Here is a 23,713-nt window from a genome sequence, read left to right as displayed (position 1 = left end):
CTGAGCACAGTGATGGTAGCAGAGCCTAATCCATAGACTGTTCTGGAAAGAAACAGAGTTCAAACTACTGGACGCATGGAACTGCCTGGAACAGCGTAGCACTTACTCACCTATGTGTGTGCACACACATGTACGTGGGGGCAGAGGTCAACATCAAGTGTGTGCCTTAAATCTCACCAAACCTAGCACTCGCCTGGCCATGAGCTCTAGGGAACCTCTGCCTCCACATTCTCAGGGCTACAATTACAGAGGGCTCCACCACACCCGGCTTTTCCACAAGGCTGCTTTGTGACCGAGCTCAGATCTTCATGCCTGCGTGGTAAGCATTCTACCAACTGAACCATCCCCAGCGGCCCAGGGTAGATGCTTTCTGATTTCTATCATGTGAGACCGTGGGGCAGAAATCGCCCTCGACTGAATCCTGAGCCTGCACTGCAGCACCCTCTCCATGTGGTGAAGCCCAGACATCCGTGGAGAACAAGCGTGCGGGATGTGTACAGACCCCCGTCGAGGACTCCCCCGAGCCTTGCTCTTCTCATCTGTGCAATGGGCATCCACCAAGCGGGTGGATGACCAAGTGAGTGCACTGGAGGCTCTTTCTGCAGCGCTCCATTCATAGGCAGTGAATGCCAACAGTCACCACCACGGGGTCACCACCCAGGCATGGAGTTCCACTTGCTAACTCTCACACAGTCCCTTCTTTTTCATGTGACCCTGATCTAACTATTCAGACACCTGTGCCTACGTTTCCGCCCTATGAAACAGAGACACTGGCAGAGTTTATACCATAGGTTATGGGTGCTGAAGGAACAATGTGCGGAAGACACTCCTGGGAGATTGTGGGTGTTCAATAAAGGCATGAGGCTCTGGTTTGTTTCCAGAGACAACCTCGACCTGACTCCCGGGAAGCCCCTGAGGGGGCAGCCTGCCCAAATGGGAGTGAGGGCCCCCAAGCAGACCCTTCTAGAAGAATGGAGACTCACGCACTTGGGATTCCAGACACCAGCTTGAGTGGCCGCAGCACACGAACCGCCCTCAGTGTCCGTAGATCAAACTCCGTCCCGACGGTGGCCAAGATGCTGCAGGAGAAAACAACAGTAAGACAGGAAAGCGAGGGACAGCGGTAGGTGGATGGGCAGGTGTACGGCGCTATGAGGTCCCCAGCTGGTGACTGGACATCAGCAGGTCAGTTCCATTGCCTGTCACGTGACAGTAATGGTTCCTGTCTTACAGAATGAGTGGTGACTTTGTCTTTCTGTGTGTGAGATGCCTATGTGTACCCGTGGGGAGGGCGAAATACCTCTAATCCCAAGCTGCTCATGGGCTGGCTAGCCTGGGGTACATAGCAGCGCAGAGGCAGCAAGAGACACCCTGTTCACGACATGCTTGGTGTATATATGATAATCACAAAAGTGTGTCTGCATGTGCCCGCACGCACACACACACACACACACACAATTAAGACACTGTCTCAATGTATAGCTTTGGCTGGCCTGGAACTAACCATGTAGACCAGACCGGCCTCAGACTCATAGAGATCCTCCTGCTTCTGCCTCCAAAGTGTCAGGAGTAGAGGCATGAACCACCATGTGCAGCAAATATACATATACTTAAGACAGAGTATTGAAATATAGCATTCTTATTACGTAGCCCACCAGGCTGTCCTTTAACTGACAGAAATCCTCCTGCCTCTGCCTTCCAGAGGAATTGCAAGCATGAGCCGTCATGCCATGTATAAACACACATACCACCACCACCACCATCACATACATACACACACACACATACACACGCACGCATGCACACACACACACACACACACACATTTTTTGAAGACAGTGTCTTATCAAATAGCTTGGGCTGGCCTTGGCTGTGCACTTCTGATGTCAAAGACGCCTGACTGCTGGGATTATGACCATGCAGTTTTCTTTGGACTTCTTCAGACTTCCTCTGACAGGCACCATTCTATTTCTGGGCCCCACTTTCCTCTTTCTGTGTAGACAGAAGCTGTTGCTCAGTGTGTGCAAAGGAGTTATGGGTCTCCGTGTGTGGAGGAAGCTGAGAGAACCCAGTAAACACATCAAATGTCAGAGTGCTGTGTACCGAGGAGAGGCGTGCTGAGAGAAAGTCACGCTGGGCCTGGGGAGAGTGTTGGAAGGGAAGTGTGGTATTTACATCAGCGCAGGTGACTGCTCTTTATCTGGGGTGGGATGGGTCAGCTCAGTGTTCTTTTCCAGGCTCGGCTTGGGGCGCGGCTCAGTGGTACAGCCCCTGCCTAGACTCTCCAGTGAGGGATTAGTGTAGCTCAGGGTAGAGCTCCTGCCTAGCATTTCCCAGTGAGGGATAGGGGTGGGGCTCAGTGGCAGAGTGTCCGTCTAACATCCACAAGACCCTGACTTTCACCCCAAGTGGAGGGAGGAGAGAACAGACCAGCACTGCCCAGCAGAATCCAGCATTGCAGAGGGAATTTTAACTTTTCTATATTAAACAAATAAAATGAAACAGGTGAAATTAATACTACAATATAGTTATCTTCTATGCAAAGACCAACCAGTCTCTGTCATCCACAGCAGATGCTTCCAGAATGACCCAGCCCCATCCTGAAACACGGGAGATCACATTCCTTCTATGAAGTGCTGTGGTATTTATGCCAAACCTGCACAAATCCCCCTGTGGAGCGTGTGTATGGGCACACATGTGCCACGGGCCACTTGTGGAGGTCAGTGGACAACCTTAGACGTGGATCCTTGCCTCCGCCCTCGTTTGAGACAAGATCTCTTCCCTTCTGCTGCATTGGACACACTGATGTTAAGGGCAAGCACCACTACACCCAGATCTTGTTTTTAGTCAATTTCTCATTTTGTAGCCCATGTTGGTCCTCGAAGTGGGGCAATTCTCCTGCCTCAACTTCTTGAGTGCTGGGATAACTGGTGTGAACCACCAGCTGGGCAGTGGTGGCGCACACCTTTAATCCCAGCACTTGGGTGGAAGAGGCATGAGGATCTCTGTGAGTTCAAGGCCAGCCTGGTCTACAGAGTGAGTTCCAGGACTTGGCTCCATGGCTACTAAGAAACTCTGTCTCAAAAAGCCAAACCAAACCAAACCAAAAGAACAACATAAAAATTGGTGTGAACCACCATTCTCAGCTACAAACACTGCCTTTGAGCCACATTCCCCATCTCTAAATTATTATTACTTACTATCATTTGTAGTGCTGAGGCCGGGAGCCAAGGCCCAGCCGTGTGGAGCAAGTGCCCTGCCATTGAGACACACCTCCAGCTCTCGGCTCTTTGTGACGTTCTCACTTTGTACTCAAACTGCATGGGCTTTAAACCTGCGGTCTTTCTGCTTCAGCCTCCCGGGTGTTGAGACCACGAGCACAAGCCACTGCGGCAGTCACATCTCCTGCCTGCTCCCACCTTCCACAGCAAAAGCTGAAGTCTTCCTCAGGATCCTCAAAGCCCCGAACCACTGGCCCCACCCCCACCCACTCCCAGTCTCGTTTCTGCCCCAGCCTCCCTAAACAAGACACAAAAGGAGTTCAAGGCTACCCTAGGACTAAAACAAATAAATAGCAGGGTGGGGCAAGGTCAGAGCTTGGGAGTGGCGGGCATGGTGAAGAGAGCTGGGCACGGGCAGGGCTGATGCCGGGTATGAAACTGATCCAGGGACACAGCACAGGTTCAAGTTCCTCTGTGGCACAGCGCCGAGGAGCTCAAGTCCAGGGCACAGGCATAAACACTCAGGCTACAGGCCGCCCCGAATGTGCTCACTGTGAGGCCTTAGCTGGAGGCAACACTGGGAGTCACGGAAGGCTGTGGAACAGAGGAGGGACATGATTAGGGCTGGCAAGGGGAGGACAAGCTTGACACCTGAGAGGACAGATTGGTGGCAATGAAGCTTGAGTTAGGAAAGAGCTGTGAGACCGGCCGGCGTAATGAGGGCTAGAAGTAGGACAGAGGCGGTGGGAGTACAAAGGAGGCCTTGGGTTATATATAGCTGCCATTAACGCTATGCACCAGGGAGCTTGCCTGGGTGCGCTGCATCCGGCCTGCATCCGAGGCCGGCAGCCGCTCACGTCCCATTTGACAGAGGAGGATGCCAAGACTCACAGAAATCAGTGTACGGAGATCTGAGTCACACCAAGAAGAAACTCAAACTCAGAACCACAGGTGTAGACAGCTCAGGTCCCCACCTCACAGAGCTTGAACCTCAAGGGACTATTTGCATGAGGAAGGGGTCATGGTGGGAAGGAAAAGACACTCATTTGTTTGGTCAACAGAAACTTAGCTACCAGGCTTTCAGGGAGCAGCCTAGAGCCCACAGTGAACAACTGAGCGGAGAGGCTGGTGGAGGGGAGGAGTGGCATCACCCGCTGCCCCTTGCATCCAACGAGGAAGTAAGCATTGTGTGGGAAAGGGGGCACTAAGGTGACTCCAGGGTTAGGTGTGGGTCAAAGAGCTGGTGCCAACAGAGATGGGGAGAGCTCGGAAGGAGAAGGTTCGCAGGGTATCAGGACTCAGGGTGGGCATGTTGAGTCAGAAATACCTAACTTAAAAGCCTCCAGTAGTGCCAGGCACTGTGACCTCACCTTTAATCCCAGCATTCAGGAGGCAGAGGCAGGTGGATCTCTGTAAGTTCCAGGCTGATCTGCTTAGTGAGATTCTGCCTTAAAAAACAAAAAACAAAACAATACAGCTAACCAACCAAACAAACAAAAATTCCCAGTAGCTTTCATGAAACTTGCAAGAAAATCGAAACCCTACCATAGTCATGAGCGCTCTCTGGGCTGTGCCCTTGCTGCCCTCACTTAGTACTCCCCCAAATGTCTTCTCGTTCAGGCATCAGGGACAGTGTGACTCCCTAGCCTCTCTTCTCCTTCACTGAGCTGCACTTCAAATCCTTCTGGTCCAAATTCAGATGTGTGTCCATGCACTGCTTCTGATAGTCACTTCCTCGGTGCCAGCCCTAAGAGGACAGTCACCTTTCCTCTGGCAGTGCCCGCGGTACCGCACGCTTCCTCAATATCTGGTAGGTGAGTGGTACAGCATGACACGCAGAAGGGTGACAGGCAACCGAGTGCCCCCGAGGAGACAGGTGTGGTGGAAAAGGAACGGCTCTTGGTCATAGGGGAACTAAGAAAATCCCAACAGCGAGGAAAGAGCAGGAGTAGGAAAACCTCTACAGGTGTGGCTGAGCATAGACCCAAACCCACAACCAAGCAGCCTCCACTTTCTGCAATGAAGGGCTCAGAGGGTCCGAATCCAAATCCTTCTGAACACGCGTTGTGTGGCCTTGGGAAGCCCACCTCAGCTCTTGGTGCCTCAGTTTCCCTGAGTAAAATGGAGATGGTGACAGTACTTCATCTATAGATGGAACAATCTCTGGAATGTGCCCTCCCTCATTCTGGCCTTGTTCAATCTCTTATTTGTGGCCAGGTTCTTTTGGAATTTGCTCCCATCAGGTTGCAGCTCTTCTCTGCTGGTCGGAAGTGGGATGCAAGTGTGTACTTCCATCTCCCCCCTGCATGTGGTGTGCATGCAGGGGAGGCCAGAGGGTGAGGTCATCGTGCATCTCGCTTCCACATTATTTACTATCACATGGTCTCTTCACCAGACAGAGCTGGTACATCTGGCATTCGCATGAGCTCTGGGAATCTGAACTCCAGACCTCATGCTTGTACGCCATGTCCTCAGCCCCATCAGTAAGTATGATGAGAGGCGGCAATTACCATACACGTGTGAATGAGGCAAGGAGCACGTGACAAGGTCTTGGGGTTGGAGCGTGGAGTGGGCAGTGAGGGTGTCGGCTGAGAAATGGGGCAAAACGGAGTAAGTGTGGAAAGTCGTGGAGCTAAGGAGAGCTTTTATGGCTCCCCACCCCAGCTGACACGAGGCACCTGCTTCCTAGACTCAGTCCCAGCACTGGAGGTGAAGCCTGGGAGCATGGCTGTTTCCCACTCATGGGGTTGTCCGGCTGCTCCTGAGTTGGACAAATCCACTTGCTGGTACTCGGAGGACCCACGGGCTCCTCCAATATGCCTGAGGGACCCGACTCTTCCCTGGAATGGGGCTTAAGCCAGGAAGAAAGCACTTCAATGGACAGAAAGAGAGGTGCTCACGAAGAGTTCAACAGCGAATGGGGTGCGTGAAACACACATTTAATACCAGCATTTGGGGGACCACGGCTGGTGATCCATGAGTTCTAGGCCAGCCAAGGCTACACAGTGAGACCATGTCAAAAGAGAACTCAGGTGAAGAGGAACTCTGCACCCTGTCCTGTGAGGATGAAGCCAGCAAGAGTGTCACCTTGTGCGTGGAGAGCCAACTGGCCTTGGGTTTCTGAGCCTTCAGCCTGAACTTCTTTCTCCCTTGTGTTTCCCCTCAGGGAGCAGACTGTAGTGGTGCAGGTGGATGGGGGACACCTGGCCTTTTCTCCTCTCGGGAGGACTGTCTTGGAGATCCTTTTACTAAAACCTTCAGAGTCACACTAATCAGGCAGAAGGGCTCAGAGAGCAGCTTCACCTTGTGTCTGAACAGGGCACTCACCCAAGTGTCTTTTACATGTCAGCCCCTAGTCAAGTTTTTAAGGTTATTAGTTTTTGCAGTACTGGGAGGATGGAATCCATACAGGCCACAGCCACAGCCCCTCACTGAGGACTCTAGGCTGGTCCTCTGCTGCTGAGCCATGCCCCAGGCTCTCACTGGTGGAGACAAGGCTGGCCCTCTATTGCTGAGCCACGCCCCACACTCACTGGTGGAGACAAGCCTGGCCCTCTGCTGCTGAGCCGTGCTCTTAGCCCTTCCTACTCTATTTTTATATTTCTGTCTTGTTAGGCAATCAATGTTGAGTTTAATTTGGTCTTGCCGGAATGTGTCCTTGCACAATCACGTGCTGCCCTCTGACAGCATATATTTGTAACTGATATGCCCAGAATGAAGTTAGCTGTCATGTGCCACTGACTGGTTCCATCCAGAACCACATTTAAGATGCCGTCTAGGAGGAGCTGATGGACAGAATGTCTGGGGCTCTCACTGGGCTTGGGCCTTGCAGGTATCTTTGTCAAGCTTGAAGGGTAGACCCTTCATGGACACTGGGAGTCCCTGAGCATGCTCTGCAGAGGGCCATGTGGCCACAGTGCCCCTCAGCTCCTGGAGAGGGGGCCTGGACCCAAAGCCACCGAGCACAGTGGATCTTCTGCATCCCCGGTTTCACGTCGCCGCTCTCCTCACCTGGGGTTGAGAACTATTTTACAAAGCATGAAGGCATGCATATAACCTGGGTGATGAGGTGACACAGGTGTTGGGCCTCCTCTAAGGCTGCCTGGACATCTGAGGGAGGATGTGCACAGTTCTATAAGGGCACTCCAGAATGGCCTAGGAAGGATCCCAGCATCGCAGGGTCCTGGAGTGGATGTGGAGGGACAACTGTGTCGCAGTGAGTACTGGAGCTGCGGCAAATGAAGGGCTGAGTTTTGAATTGTATTAAAGCCTCATTTTATGATTAGGGAGTGTATGTGTCTGATGTGTACTTGTGCATATGCATGGGTCACTTGTGTGTATTGGGATTAGAAGACAAATTTTGGGAGTGTTTTTCTCCTTCCATCAGGTGGGACCTGGGGACTGAACCCAGGTCCCCAATAAAGGTGGCAAGTGTCTTTAGCCACAGTCACCTCGCAGCCCATGAACCCAGGTCCCCAATAAAGGTGTCAAGTGTCTTTAGCCAGAGTCACCTCGCAGCCCATGAACCCAGGTCCCCAATAAAGGTGGCAAGTGTCTTTAGCCAGAGTCACCTCACAGCCCATCATTCCTTTACATCCAAGCCCGTGGGCCAATATAAAAGTGTGCTGTGATGTGGGTGTGTGAGCTCCCTCTTAACACCCTGTCAGTATCCCCACCAATCTAGCCAGTGCTTCTCCCTCTAAACTCGTGCCAATTGCTATCCAAATGATCGATAAAAGTGGGGTCACTCAGAACCTGTAACAGCCTCCTAGCGGTGACTCTCTCCATACAATGGATGAAGCAACCGAGGCACAGAGAGACTAAGTCATTATCCCAAAGACACACAGGGTGTGCACTCACAAGGCTCCAGCCTCAGCCTCCCAAGGGGTGGGATGACAGGGCTGTGTCACTACTCGGGTTCAGAGCTTGTACTTTTGAGATTCCCTGTGCCATGAGGCTCTGTCCCGGCTCCTCTGCCTTACCCACCTTCCCCTGAGCACTGCACCCATGAGCAGGGAGCACTTCTCTCCCTTCATCTTTTAAATTAGCGAGGTGAACCAAAGGTCTTGTTTCTGTGGCCTCTCAGGCTACGGGGTTTTCTTAAGAAGGGGCAGGGGTCGAGAGGCAGCTGGGGTTTCCTAGATTGCAAAGTGAGGGTGAAGCGCGTAGGGTCACAGGGGTCGGGGAGTCTGGTAAGAGGGGAGGAGGGAGACAGTGTTGTGAGCAGGCAGGTATGGGGTTGGTTCTTTACACACACAGGACAGAATCAATAGGGACCAGAAACCCAAAGGGGATGCGGTGTGGAGGAAACTCTCAATGAGAGGGATAGGTGTTGAGTGTAGTGCCCGTGGTCCTCACCAAAGGAGACACTGAGTGAGGGCAACAGGAACTCTCATCAGGCATGAGCTGCAGAGGGAGCCCCGGTCTCAAGCACATAACCCCCAAAAAAGGGAAAAGAGAAAGAAATGGACGACTATATTCATAGATATTTGACACGCACACAGTGATGTCCACGGAAACGGGATGCTCACCATCCCTCATCCTACACGGCCAAGTCAGTGCAGCAGCTCACAAACACATACAAGTGTCTTCCATCCTTGTAAAAATTGAAACAGCCCACCATGCAGTGTTGCACCCTGTAATCCCAGCCCTCTAGGCTAAGGCGGGAGGATTTGTAAATTCAAACCAAGCCTTAATTACATAATGAAAACCAGACTGAGAAAGAAAAAAACAAGTTCTGGGGAATAGCTTCGATGAGGAAGTGCTTCCCACAAAAGCAAGAGGACTTGATTTTGCATCCCCGCACACAGCTAGAAAGCCAGGGGTGATGGTGTGTGCCCGGGATCCCAGCACTGGGATCGACAGGGCGAGGAGGCCACTGAGTAGCACGCTGGATGGCCAGTCGAAGATTCAAGACGTTTGAGGCCACTGAGAATGTCTCAGAAGAGGTGGACGGTACCTGAGGGGTGCGGCTGAAGGGATGACCTGAGGAGCAAGTTCAAGGCTAGCCTGGGTTCCCTGAGACTCTGTGTCAAAGCAAAACAAAATACCAATGACAAGAAGACAAATGGAACAAAACCCTCCCGAGAGCAGAACAAAAGCCAAGTCACGGCTAGTGTGTGTGTGTGTGGTGGTGGTGGGGGGTCTAAGCTGACCTGACTGCTTAGGAAAATCAGTCAGTTTCTGGAAGCAACTGTCCTGCAACCCATGACCCCGCATTCCTCCCCTTGGGGTTCCCTAGGAGGGTGCACTGTGGTCACAGGTCACTGAACACAGCAGCCTTCTCTGCTATAGCCCACACTGGGCCAAGTCCCCAGATGCCCACAGTGGTGATATGTACAGGCAGGTCGTCTGGTTCCCACAGCCTGAGAAGGGATGACAGGTGCCGATGGCAGGGACGGCTGTCTCACATACAAGGTCAATGGACAACTGTTTGATCCCTGAGCTCTGAGTTCAAAACCAAGCCCAACCTGTGTGCTGCCTGCTGGGTGTCAGGATGACATCAGAGAGACAGAAAAAGGCATGGAGTGGGCTGGGGATCTGGAAACGGCAGACATTATGTGTCCTGATCCAGGCACATAAAGCCGTCCACGCTGTACCTCTAAGATATATGTACTCCAACATGAGGCTAAAAAAAAATAAACTGAGCAAGGCAATGGTGGCCACGCCTTTAATTCCAGCAATAAGGAGGCAGAGGCAAATGGATCTCTGTGAGTTTGAGGCCAGCCTGGTCTACAGAGTGAGCTCAGGGCTGTCAAAACTACACAGAGAAACCATGTCTTGGAAAACAAAATGAATAAATTGAATTTGTAGCTAACATGTATTGAACTACAGACCAGCCTCCAAGATGACCCTATAAGACAAGTTCAGTCATTTGCTCTAGTTTAAAGACAGAGAGGTCAAATCCAACTCACAAAGCTGATACACAGTTCAGATGGGTTTTGATGCAATGCTCACTCCTCCTGCTCCTCCTCCTTCTCTCTCTCTGTCTCTCTCTCTCTTTTGGTTATTGTTGAAACCAGGCTGAACCCAAGACTCTCCATCTCTGCCTTGCCTTCCGAGTGCTGGGATTATAGGTGTGTGCTGCCACACCCAGCTCTCTCATGGAATTCTTTTTGTTTGTTTTGTTTTAAAGTTTTATTTTATTGTATAGTATACAGTATTGCATTATTTGTGTGTGTGTGTGTGTGTGTGTGTGTGTGTGTGTGTGTGTGTGTGTGTATGCCACATATGTCTAACACTGTTGGCGGCCAGAAGAGGGCACTGGATCCTCTGGAGCTGGAGTTACAGATGGCTGTGAGCTGCCTGCCACTGGCGCTGGGAGCGGAACTCTAACAGAGCTGGCATCCTCTACAGAGGCAGTATATTTCTTAACCATGGAGCCATCTCTTCAGCTCCTCTCATGAACTTCTAAGTACAATTCTTCCTTGGTATCCTGAGGGGGCTAGTTCCAGACACTCAAGTCCGTTCTGTAGGATGGAAGTGTTTTCAGGGTGTGTGTACCCTCCCACAGACCTTATGCCAGCCATGGGTAACTCCAACTATTACATTCAGTGAAGATGCCATCTGAGGGGATGCTGTGCAGAGAGAGGGGGACGCCTGCCCGCTGTGGCCTTTTCCAGAGTAGGAGAAAGCCTGTGTGGCCTGCTCTGGGACAGAACTGTTGGGGAATATTATTTTAAGCTGTGTTACTTTTGTTTGTGTTGCATTTGTTTAACTCTGTAAAGCTGTGCTACTTTGCCTGTCTAAAACACCTGATGGTCTAATAAAGAGCTAACTGGCCAATAGCGAGGCAGGAGCAAGGATAGGCGGGGCTGGGGGGCAGAGAGGACAAACAGAAGGAGAACTCTGGAAGAGGAGGACATCAGGGGCCAGCCACCCAGCCAGCCATGAAGTCAGAGTGAAAATAAGATATTCAGAAGTAAGAAAAGGAAAAGGGCCAGAGACAAAGGGTAGACGGGATTATTTAAGAAAAGCTGGCTAGAAACAAGTTAAGGTAAGGTCGGGCATTCATATCTAAGAATAAACCTCTGTGTGTGATTTATTTGGGAGCTGGGTAGTGGGCCCCCAAGAGTAAAACAGACAACACTACAGAACAGAGGAAGAAGTAGAACACAGTCCCCAGGAAGTGGAAAGAAAGCTGTGTCCGTCACTGTGCCCAACAACAGTTAACCACATACGTGGGGAGAGCCTGGTTGCTGCAGAGGTTCTGACGTAGCTAAGGGTGGTCAGAGGTGCAGCAGGTGTGGAGAGAAGCTGTCCTCATGGAAGAAAACAGTCCCTGTGGCCCCCAGGCTCGTTGTCCTGCACCTCCTGGTCTTAGCTTTTGTTTCCTCCCTGAATACAGTGGAGGCCTCATAGCAGTTCCTTCTCACAGTCTATCATGTAGGCCATGGTCCCATGAAGTCTGCCTCACAAATACCCACACATTAGGGATGAGATACGGGAGGTGAAGGGACCTTTAAAAGGCAGAGCCTAGTGGGAGGTCATAGTTCTTATTGGACAGTCCTTAATTTTTCCAAGAGGACTGTATAACACAGCAAGACCAGTAATTTCTCTTGTCCCCTGTCTGCATACAATCTCTTCCCACCCACACCCTTGCTATGATGCAACCCAAGCATGCAGAGTTGTTAGGGAGGCCCAGCCCACCTGATGTATATCCCGCCCTTGGGATTTCCCAACTGTGAACTGAAGAATCTCTTGTCTCTAGAAATTGCCCCGAATAAAAGGGTGGGGGGAACCAACACCCTGATACAACAAGGCCCAGAGGATAAAGGTGCTCGAAGCCAAGCTCCATGACCGCCACACACACACACTCAGTGACTGGCTAGACCAGCTAGCCAGGGCGACTCCCCAGGGGATAGAGATGAACTCTGCAATGCCAGGCTTCTCTGTTAAGCTGGGCATGGAAGCCAGGCCCTCACCAGCACACTCTCAATGGAGCTGCGACCCAGGTCCTCTTTCTCAAATAAGTTAGAGCAACAGGAACCCTGCTTACGGATAAAGCACATGTAGTGACCTTTGCTCTCTTTTCACCTGTAAACGGCTACATTTCTGAGAATCTCACCAGGAGATTAATAGCCATGTTCAGGGCTGGAGAGACGGATCAGAGGCTAAGAGTGCTCACTGCTCCTGCAGAGGACTGGAGTTGGGCTCCCACCACCGGTATATCAACTCACAATCGTCTGCAACTCCTGATCTAGAGTCTTCGATGTCCTCTTCTGGCCTCCACAGGCCCCTGCCTTCACATGCGTGTTACCAAACACACATATATAATTAAAAATGAACATGAACACACACACACTCATACATGAGAACCATGTCAGAGTGAAGACATGTGCCTTGACCTATGGGTAGGAGGCAGCCTGTGATGGCTGCTCTTGGTTGTCAACTTGACTACATCTGGAATTAACTAAAATCTAGAAATGACTGGGCACAACTGTGAAGGGTTTTTTTTTATTAATTAAATCATTTGAAGTGGAGAGATCCCCCTCTGATGCAGATCTTTGAGGTGGGAAGACAAATATTTAATCCAGATCTTTTGAGGTGGGAAGACCCACCTCTAGTCTGGGCCACAGCTTCTGCTGCCATCCTATATAAGGACATGGAAGAAGGAAGCTTGCTTTCTCTGCCTGCTTGTTCTCACTGTCAGTAGCAAATCCATTCCTTCCTTCACTGCATTAGAGCCTACTTCTTCGGGACTCCAGCATATACTGAAGACCAGCTGAGACACCCAGCCTCATGGACTGAACAGCTACTGGACTCTTGGACCTTCCCTTCATTGACAGACATTGTTGGATTAGCTGGACCACAGCCTGTAAACTATTCTGATAAATCCCCTTCTACACACACACACACACACACACACACACACACACACACCCATTCTCTAAGTTCTGTTCCTCTAGAGAGCCCTGACTAATCCAAAGCCCCTGGGAATTCTTTGATGTATGATTCTACTGAGTGGTCTTAGCCACTGGCCCTCACAAACATCATTACTCAAGAGGAACTCCCTAGATGCAAATAGGACACTAGGATATTTTAAATTCTTTCAACAATGTAACATCAAAGGCCACCAAAACACCCTCCAGGTGTACAACTGTCCTTTTCTACATGTGCACAGGTGTCTATACTAAAGCCCTTCCTGGGCTGGCATGGTGGCCCAGCAGGTAAGTGCTCTTGCTGCCCAGCCTGGTGACCCGAGTGCAATGCCCAGGACCCAGATGGTAGAAAGAGAAGCAACTCCTACAAGTTGTCCTCTGACCTCTGGACACAAGTACGGATGGAAGTACATGCACACACATATGCACACACACACACACATACACACACGGGAAATAAATGCAACAAAAATGAAAAATCCCTTTCCTCAGTAGATGCAGCTCTCCTACAGACTGGCTCATTTTCTGTGGGGAACCTGAGAACTCAACTCCCCCTGAGAAGTGGCTGAGGTGTACAGTGGGCGCCTCAGGGAGGACCTGGCCAGAGGCCAGGCCTTCCACCACTTCCTGCAAGCTCAGCTGGCATTGCTGGCGGCATGGTGGGGTGTCTCGTGGACTGTTTTCTGTTCAGAACAGACAGAAATACTTCTCCTTCCTTATGCCTGTATCTTCCACAGAGGGACAGGGAGTTGGGAGCTGTGGGCTGGAGATGAGAAGCCAAAATGACGAAGAAGCCTGGGCCTACCTCGGTAAGAAGAGAACTGCTGTGAATCTAGAACATTCCTTCTGGAAATGTGTTTTCTACGCACAGTGGAATGTGACCCATCCGTTACAAAGCAATGGGCTCTGTGGGAAAGGGGGCCAAGCCTGAGGACCCTCCAGACCTGTGTGCGCTGGCAAGTGTGCATATGTAAGGTTGCACACACGCTCACACGCACACCCACACACATGGTCACCTACATATGGGCAAGCTGGAACTCAGATCCCCATGGTTATTCAGCAAGCACATTACCAAATGAGCCATCTCCCCAGGCCTTTCCCTCCCAATTATTTCTTAATTGTCTCCCCTGGAAACCCAGCCTCAGTTTCCTTCTAGGGAGGACTGAGAAAGATATAAAAAGCATTCCTTTTGGTATAAGGAAGGAGGCTTATACTTGATTGCTCAGGAAAAGTGCTGAGCAGATCCAGGAGGCTGCCAAAAGTGACTTTTCTCTTTCTCTGAGCAAAGCTGCCTGTGATTGGCTCTGACATGTTTCCACCAGAGGCCTGAGGCCTGAAGAGGGCCCTAGCTGCTAGCCAAAGAGCTGCCCAGGAAATGACAGCACCTTCCCGTGATCCTTAGCTGTCCCAGGAGAGCTCCGGCCTGGTTCTATCCTGACCTCAGACTAACTTTCCAAACTGCAGCTCTGGGCTCAGATTCACTCGCCCCGGTTCTTGGAGTCCCAGTGGGGACCCAGAATCAGGAGAGCTTGGGATTCAGGTACATTCAGGGCACCCACTTCTTCAGGTCTGATTCTTGTACCCTATAGGGTAAGGTGAGATTGGGTGGCCTGCCTTCGGACCCAGCAGGCCCCCTCCCCAATTAATTAAAACGTGAATCACAGCTGAGTCACTAAAGAGAGGAGGAAAACAAACGGTCAATGAGCCAGTCTGGCTTCCTCCTCCTTCCAGCTCCACAGAGTGAGTCAGCAGAGCGCAGATCAGAGAGCGGGGAGGGGAAGAAGTGAGGTGTGCAACTCGGCCCGAGAAGCACTGTCAGCGCGAGATGCGTTAGCTCTTGGGTTAGCAAAAAATAGTTCTCCAGCCCTTCCCTCTAGGCCTGTTAGCCAAAGGCTCGCTGAGCACAGCATTCTCACTTGTCCCAGCCTTTCATGGTTACTTCAGCATTCTCTCTTCCTGCTTACTTCAAGCATTATTCCTGCACCCCAAACAAGCAACTCTCACGTCTCCCCACAAGGCCCCACAACCCCCTTTAAATTCACACACGATGGTCCTGTTCTGTGGGGAGTCATTGCCATGTGGTTAGCAGGAACTGACCACTAGGTGGGAGACTACCCTGGAAGTGAAGGCCCTTCAGGGTCAGGCTGAAGATCACATGGTCCCTGAGCTAGGACTGGTGGTCCAGGCCCACAATCTCAGCTACTCGTATTTGGGAATTGGAGACAGGAGGATCCCAAGTTCAAAGGCTGATTGAGCAAGAATGAGTTCAAGGCCAACCTGGGTGACTTGGTGAAATCCTACTTGTTTCAGAGAAAAAAGAAGAGGGTTGGGTATAGCTCAGAGACAGTGCTCCGGCCTGGGAGTGTAGCTCAGAGACAGTGCTCTGGTGGTTGGACTATCAGAACTACAAAACCTAACAAAAATGGTAGCACTCAAAGACAGGCTGCATCTGAAGCCTGGCCCAGTGGATTCTGGGAGAATTCGGGGAGAGTGAAAACACAGGTGCAAGAGCTACAGATGAAGACGGATCACACATGAGACGTTAGAGCAGAGGACAAACAAGCTCCCTCTCACCCCTGTCCCTGAGAAGGGTGTGGCAGCGAGATATGCCCCATTGAGCCCTGAGGAGGCTCAGAGATGGGCTTACACTCCAGACAGGCAGTAGGTGGTGCCTACACACACACACACACACACACACACACACACACACACACACGCATGCACGCATGTACGTACATGTCACAGGACACCTTGCAGGAGTTGGTTCTCTCCTTCCACCATTTACGTCCCAAAAAATGAACTCAGACCATTAGGTTTGGCAACAAATGCTTTTACCCAAGGAGCCATCTTGCTGGGGCCAGAGCCAAGGTTTTTTTCTTTGTTTTTCTTTTGTTTTTAAGAGACAGGGTTCCTCAGTAGCTCTGGAACCTGTCCTGGAACTAACTCTGTAGACCAGGCTGGCCTTGAACTCACAGAGATCTGCCTGTCTCTGCCTCCTGAGTGCTGAGATTAAAGGCGTGTGCCACCACCACCCGGCCACAGCTATGACTTATGCTGATGAAACTTTTAACTTCTGGTGGTTGAACTGGCAGAGGCGTCGCCCATGCACGTAAGCGGGCTCAACTGCAGACGATGCAGGACGACGGGAGGTGGTGTGAATTCTGAGTCCCTGTACACTGTAAGGATCTTCCTCCAGGAGGCTGGCCCTGCCCACCAGCACCACGGCATTTTCCCGTCTACGTTTCCATTCACAACGATCCTACATCTGGCCAAAGAGCAGGGAAGTTGATGGCTAGGGCTGGGATCTCACCAAGCGGAAGGGCCGATCTGCATGTTGACGGTATTGGGAGGTGCGGTCACTGGGAATTGCCCGATGCCACCTCTTCCTCTTCCTGTCTCTCAAGGTCCTCTCCTTCCCTTTGCCCCCCTTCCCAGTCGCTGTGAGGAGCCTGATCTTACTCCACCTTCCAGGACCTCCTTTCTCACCAGAGAAACTTCCAAAACTGTGAACTCAGATAAACCTCTCTTCTTCAAATCTTGGTTATCTCGAGCATTCTGTGATGCTGACGGGAAGTCGTGCAAACCAGAAGCAGAGTCGGTTATTACCGGTGCTAAGTGACAGTGTATGAACAGTGTGGCTCGGATACACCAGTGTCACCACAAACATGCAAGCCATGAGTGACGAGGACTAAGGAGTCACTGGGTAAAAAAAAGCTGATTCTTGCAATACTAAGAATTGAGTTCAGGGCCTGTGCGAGCTAGGCAGGAGCTCTACCACAGAGCCACACCTCAGCTTCTGCCTCTCATTTTGTCGGTCTCATGTATCCCAGGCTCCTCGAGCAGAGATCTTCCTGCCTCTGCCTCCTAGTTCTGGAATTACAGACGTATGCCACCAAATCCAGCTCCCAGTCCTTTTCATACTTTGTATTTTGAGACAAGATCTCACTAACTCCCAAGACTTGCAATCCTCCTGCCTCAGCCTCCCTAGCAACTGCAGCACCATCTTCTCACCTCCTTCCCTTTCCTCCCCCTGGCACTGGGGGTGGAACCTGGGCCTTTCACATTCAAGGAAAGCTTTGTCGCTGAACCCTCACCCCAGCCAGGTAGGAATATCTGAGTAGCGTCAACACTCTCACGGGACGGGTCCCATCATATGGAAACCCCATCACTGACTGAAACGTCACGTGGTCAAGGTTGATTTGAACACAGTGCTTCTTTTGAAACACTCTGGAACACTCTGGGTTTTACACATACACACACATTTTAAGGCTTACAAGAGTTTGACAAGACGAGGGCTTTGAACACAATCCTGACTTTGCAGATTTTGGCCCCGGTCTTTCTGGGGGCTCCCCTATGTTTCAGGACAGAGTCAACACTCTCCAGGCACTGTCTGGTCCCTGCTGACCTTCAGTGCGTTTGTTTCCTTGCCATCTTCTTCTCTCCAGACATAAACACATGTCTGCAGGACACACACAGCATAGGAGAGCACACAAGCAAAGCCCGTCACTGTTTTCTGCATAAATCCGGTGTCCTAGCCACCTGGGGCAGTGTCGGGTGTCTACTATCTTCAACAACCCACACCTTGCCCCAGCACCGGTCGGGAATCCAGGGACACCTGGCACTTAGCACACCCAAAGGGCATGCTGCTCCACGTTGAGGGCAACAGCCCACAGAGAGGACACAAAACTCAGGCAGACTGAGTGCGGTTGTTGACTGTGTTTCCTCAGTACTCTTTGGACAAAATGTGTCTGCTTTCAGGGGACATGGGTGGCTTTTCTTGAGACAGGATCTCATGTAACCCAGGCTAGGCTTTAGCTCAATACACAGTTGAGAATGCCCTGCCTGGCTCCACTTTTGCAATGCTGGGACTACAGGTGTACACCACGTGCCTAGTGCATTGGTGTTGCTGGGGACGGCACCCAGGACTCTGCCAACTGATCCCCATTGCAGCCTGGATTGGTTCTCTCTCTCTCTCTCTCTGATAAGGCTCCTGCATCTCATGTTGGCTCCAGATTCACAGCCATCCTACTGCCTTAGCCTCTCCAGTGCTGGGATAACAGGTGAGTCACTGTATGGAGCCCATAATCATTAAGTGTAAAGCCCCCCGAGGCACACAGTGGCCAAAGTCCCTCTCTTGACGACTTCCAGCTGCCAGGTTCCACCCACAGAGCACTCAACAGTCCTAACAGTTGGACCCTGCCCCTGCCCTACAGAGTAAAAAGCTCAAGCTCCAGACTTGAAGTCCCACCAATCCCCACCCTGAAAATCTCCACTCTCAAAAGCTCCACCCCCCCTCCCCAAGAAGCTCTACATAAGCCTTGCCTTCTGTACAGTTCCCTGCTGTTTCTCACCCAAGCAGAGGCAGCTGCCCTCCTGGGTTTCTCCCCTCCCAATGAACCTCTTGTGTGAGGTTTGTTGTGCAGTGTGTGACTCTGTTGCATTCCTTGGCTTTCCACCTGATCTGTAACTGAACGTTTCCACCAAGTTCTTATGGAGACTTCAGGACGGATAGTCTATGCATTTACAAACAGGTGGAAGCCGCACTCTGAACCTTGACCACATCTTCATGTGTGTGAAGGAAACATGATACATTCCCTGTTAAGGGCTCGTAAGGAAAAATCAAACAAACTAATAATTCAGTTTAGTGAAATGGTGGGTTGCATACAGTTGGTGACCTAAACGTGCCACTAGCACCTAGGGACTGGCTTATTCCTTCCTTTCTTCTCTTTAAAAATGTGATTAGGTTTCGTTGGTTTTCCAAGACTGATTCTCGCTGTATAGCCTAGGTTGTCTCAAATGCCCCTGCCTCAGCCTCCTGGGTGCTGGGACAACGGGCATGCATGCCCAACCCTGCTTGTCCCCCTTCTTCAGTGTCTCTGAAGATATAACAGTGATGGGTGCACTGGAGTTTATTCACACCCCCTCCATGCAATCTGGAGTTATTCCCAGTTCTTTGCTGAAAATTTTGATAAATATAGTTGAAGGGATGAACATGTGAACATGAGCAAGAGAAGAAATGGGGTGAGGTGCTGAGTTCAGTCTTCAAAGATGCCTTCTAAGCCTCAAGTCCTGTACCCAGGAGTCCCCCCACGGGTCCTGCAGGTCTTTGTCAACAGTGGGGGCCACTGTGTCAAGTCTTGTAGTTGACAGATGGGAACTATCTCCCCAACAAGGTCCTCACACAGACTAACTGCTTTCCAGCTAGACCACCATTCCTCCTCTCTCTTTTCAAAAGACTATTTTTGTTTTTCAATTATGTGTGTGGGTTTATGCACATGAGTTCAGTTTCCTGAGGCGACCATAAAAAGGTCTTTGATTCCCTGGAGCTGGAGTCATAGGTCTCATGTAGATGCTGGGAACTGAGTCTTCTGGAAGACTAGCAAGTGCTCTTAACCATGGAGCCATCTCTTCAAGCCCATTCTCTTTCTTTAAAGTAACCGTGTGTATGTGTGTGCATGCGTGCATGTGTGTGTTCCTGTTGAAAAGGTGCCACACTGCAGGCATGGAGGTCAAAGAGCAACCTTGGGCATTGGTTCCCCTTCCCACCTTGTATAAGACAGTTATTCCCCCTCCCCGTGCCAGGCTAGCTGACCGTGAGCTTCTGAAGAGCCTCCTGTCTCCAAGTCCTATCTCACCACAGAACCACTGAGATTACAGAGGTGTGGTACCATGTCTGGGACATGGGTTCTGGGGATCCAAACTCAGGTCATCCTATTTTCGAGGCAAGTACTTTGCCGATTCCCTAGCCTCTGACTTATGATTGTTATCCTAAAAAAGTACAACATTTTTTCCCAGTCTACTTATGAATTTAGAAGATATGGCTCATCACCCCCATGGAGAAGACAGTCAGTGGTCCAAGAGGTACCACCTCACCCGGGGAGGAGATGAAGGCTAATCCCACAAGGTGTCCTTGAGGGGGTGGATGCCTGGTGAGTCTTGGCTTAGGGTGGGAAGAGCGAACACACAGGTGGGAGGAGGGAGGAGGGTGGAGGGAGGAGGGAGGGGCTGGATCGTGATCTTTATGAAAATGTATTTTTGTAACTCAGGGTTGGAAATAGACACACCAACTTCACACTGACTGTTCCAGCCCCGTGACGTGCTCCTGCTAGCTGGGGCTTTTCCATCCGGCACATCTCCATGGCAACGGGCCACATCTCATTCATGGTGCCATCTCCCAGGTTACCTTGCCGGGCTCATTCATGACTATTGCCATGGAAACTGGTTCATTGATACAATCTTGAGGCTTGAGAACTTGGCTTTCCTGAATGATGGGACTGGATTATGGGGAGCAGTGAGAGGTGGGGGTGGCAAAGGGTCCTGGGCTGAGCTTTGGGGGAGCTAAAGACTAACCGTGCAGGAGGAAGTGGTGGAGGGACACGTGGCAGGCAACAGCTACCAGTCTAGGTGTTTTCTTTTGTTGTTGTTGGTTGGTTGGTTTTGCTGTTGCTGAGACAGGACCGCACTATGTGGCTCTGGCTGGCCTGGAACTCACATGACAGAGCCGGTCTCCCAAGTGCTGTGATTACAGTATATACCACATCCTTCCCCTGGCCAGGGCAACCTGTCTCTCTTTTGACATTTGAGGGAGGTCAACCAGTGCAGGTCACCTTCTAGAAGACTCATGGTCTTTCCTGAGGTCTGTGTCTCCAGCCCCTAGTACAATCAATGCTCAGAACAGGGCGAACAGTCTACCGGTAGCTACCGAGGATGTTAAAGATATTGTGCACAAACCTGTCCTTGAACAACTGTCAAACACAGACACATCAGAATGCAGCCTGCTGCACACCTTCCATCCCCATGCTCACACCCCACCCCACTCAGGCCCATGGGAGCCGCCTTTGCTGTCTCTGCTTGCTGGGCAAGCGCTAACCTAACGTGAAACCTTCCTTTTCTACTCCGGTGTTTGAATGTGTCCCCTAAAGCTCACAGGTTGGAAACCTGACCCCCAAATCTCTATGTTCATGGCCTTTGAGAGGTGATTGGGGTTACTTTCATGAAGGTGCTAGTGCTGTAAGCAGAGGAAGGTGGACTACAACTGGCAGGACAGCTCTGCATCACCATGTCCTTTACCACGGCCAATGCTGCAAGAAGCCTCTGCAGTCTCCAGAATGAGGAGTCTGGGAAACCTCCATCCTTATAAATGATCCAACTATATTTCCTATGGTAAAGAAAAACAGTATGCTTTCTAGTATGCGAAATGCCATTCTTTCTTGTCCACCGAGGTGTCCCTCTTGTTAATTCTTGGGTATGCAGTGCCTGCCTGTAATTACAGGCAGGGGGATTGTGAGTCCCAGGAAAGCCTGGGCTACACAGTGAACTCCACTACGGAACAAACAAGAGAAAACAGCCACACCCTGGCGATGTGGCTCATTGGTAGACTTCTTCCCTCGAATGCACAAGGCTCCGTGCTTGCCCCCCAGCACAATTAAAACAGGCTGTGGTGGTGTTTGCCCAGGATTCCAGAGACAGGACGGGACCAAACGTCATCCTCAGCTACACAGTGAGCTCAAGGTCAGTGTAGGCTACAGGAAAACCTGTCGCCCCCCAAAAAAGAAAGGAAGAAAGTAAATGTGTGAATCCCATTCCATCTGCAGTTACCAACCTAGTTTACTCTTTCAGCCCTTGAAAAAACTCTTAAAAAAAAAACTCCGAGGTCTTTTCTGGGCACATGTGTAGGTGCATGTGTGTGGCGGTCCAACTCTGGGAGCAGTTTCTGAGCACGGTCTCTCTCTCATGCAGCCTGGAGCTCATCAATTCAGCGACGCTAGGCAGCCACTGAGCTCCAGGGATCCCGTCATTACCTCTCCGACAAGGGAACACAGGCATGTGCTACCACGTCCCTTGTTAGTCGTTGTTTCTTCTTCTCCTTCCTCTCCTCCTCGTTTTCTTCAGTGTTTGTTTTGTCTCACTCTGTCACCCCGGCTGGTCCAGACTCTCTACAGAGAGTAGCCTCAGACTCAGAGACCGACTTGCCTTTGTCTCCCGAGTGCTGAGATTAAAGGTGTGCACGTGCCACAGGACATGTGTGGAGGTCAGAGGACAACTTGTACGATCCGTTTTCTGCTTCCACCATGTGAGTTCCAGTGATCAAAATCTGGCCATCGGCCTGGTGGCAAATGCCTTCACCCAAATGAACGGCCTCACCTGCCCAGTTCCTTAGTTTTGAAAGAAAGCTATGGTAACACAAGAGGCCAATAGAAGATGTGACTCCGTGCGAGAGGATGCACACTGAACACACGAGACCAAGCAGGGGAAGTAAGAGCGAAGGTATGTAGGGCTCCATCCTCTCTGCAAACCTTCCAGGGGCCTGAGATTATTCTCCAGTCAATAATGGAAAGTAAGATTCATTTGCCAGAAGAGGTTCCACAGACATACAAGAGCTTGAAGATGACCTCTGTAGGCACTTCTACAGTGGGAAGTTACAAGACTGAACTTAAGTATCTCTGTGATCAAAATGGTTTGGCTGGGCCAGACACGCTGGCAACTTCACTACTTACGAAGGTAAGGCAGAAGGGTATGGAGCTCAAAGGCAACCTGGCTCGCACAGTGAAACCCCTACCACAAAAGCTTGAGGTGCAAGAAGGAGGAAGAAGTGGGGAGAAGGAGGAGGAGGTTGAGCATTCCGTCAGCAGGAGTGCAGAGTTGGTGGAGGCCCAAGAGGACGCTGACCACAGTGGGGACAGATCATGGGTGACAAGACTGTGCCAAGGGCAGGCACTGCATAGAGGTAAACAATGAGTGTGTCTGAGAATGGCGGATGTGGTGACCACAGATTCAAGGAGGGAGTGGCGGCCAGGATGGCTCTGAAGGTCCTGGAAATAGGTGGGCATCACGTTGCTATGGTAGGGAGGAAACAGGCCTGGGCTCTGTGTGCTGTGTGTGGGCCACCTGTGCTGCACCATGACCCAGCCCGTGCCAGGTAGTTGGCACTGGAGCTCTAAGGGAGGCCAACTGTGGTCACAGCATGGGCTGTCCATCTGCTCTCCGGTTCCCATGCTCTCACCGGCCTCAGCATTTTGCTAGGTTGTATTTCCCAATACCCTTTTCATCTAGACAGGATTTCACATGACTAAATCTGGCCAGTGAGACATGGGAGGGAGGGATGGAAACTGTACCCTAATAATTTTCCTTCTTCTGTGTGTGTTCTGTGTATGCATGCATACATATCATGTGTGTGCACATGTGTGTATCTATTTGCATGTAGAGGCCTATGATTTATGTCAGGGGTTTTCCTCTATTGTTCTTCTGAGTCTGTATCTGTATCTTTCTTCAGTATATACACATACATATTCATATATATATCTGTATCTATATCTCTTCAGTATATACACATACATATTCATATACATATATACATATGTGTGTATGTACATATATATATATATTTTTGAGACAGAGTTTCTCTATGTAGCCCTGTCTGTCCTGGAACTTGCTTTTTGTACCAGGCTGGCCTCGAACTCAGAGATCCACCTGCCTCTGCCTCCCCAGTGCTGGGATTAAAGGCATGCTTACCATCACTAGACTATTAATGTGTGTGTGTGTGAGCTCACTATGTAGTCCAGGCTGGCCTCGAACTCAGAGATCCACCTGCCTCTGCCTCCCCAGTGCTGG

The 23,713-nt window shown here is 50.8% G+C and overlaps 1 protein-coding gene across 10 annotated transcripts in view; it reads right to left on the bottom strand.

The window, feature by feature from the left end:
• Positions 1 to 23,713, bottom strand: part of LOC142852178 (voltage-dependent P/Q-type calcium channel subunit alpha-1A) — a 273,933-nt gene that overhangs the window by 130,502 nt on the left and 119,718 nt on the right. For all 10 annotated transcript variants that reach the window (XM_075976692.1, XM_075976686.1, XM_075976687.1 and 7 more), the window contains one exon: positions 988 to 1,079. In XM_075976692.1, coding sequence (XP_075832807.1) covers positions 988 to 1,079 — 92 coding nt within the window. The remainder of the gene's footprint in view (positions 1 to 987; positions 1,080 to 23,713) is intronic.

This window comes from Microtus pennsylvanicus, chromosome 6, assembly GCF_037038515.1.
Source record: "Microtus pennsylvanicus isolate mMicPen1 chromosome 6, mMicPen1.hap1, whole genome shotgun sequence".
NCBI classification, from domain to species: domain Eukaryota; kingdom Metazoa; phylum Chordata; class Mammalia; order Rodentia; family Cricetidae; genus Microtus; species Microtus pennsylvanicus.
The sequence above is the reverse complement of the archived record's forward strand: the minus strand, read 5'-3'. Positions and strand labels throughout refer to the sequence as shown.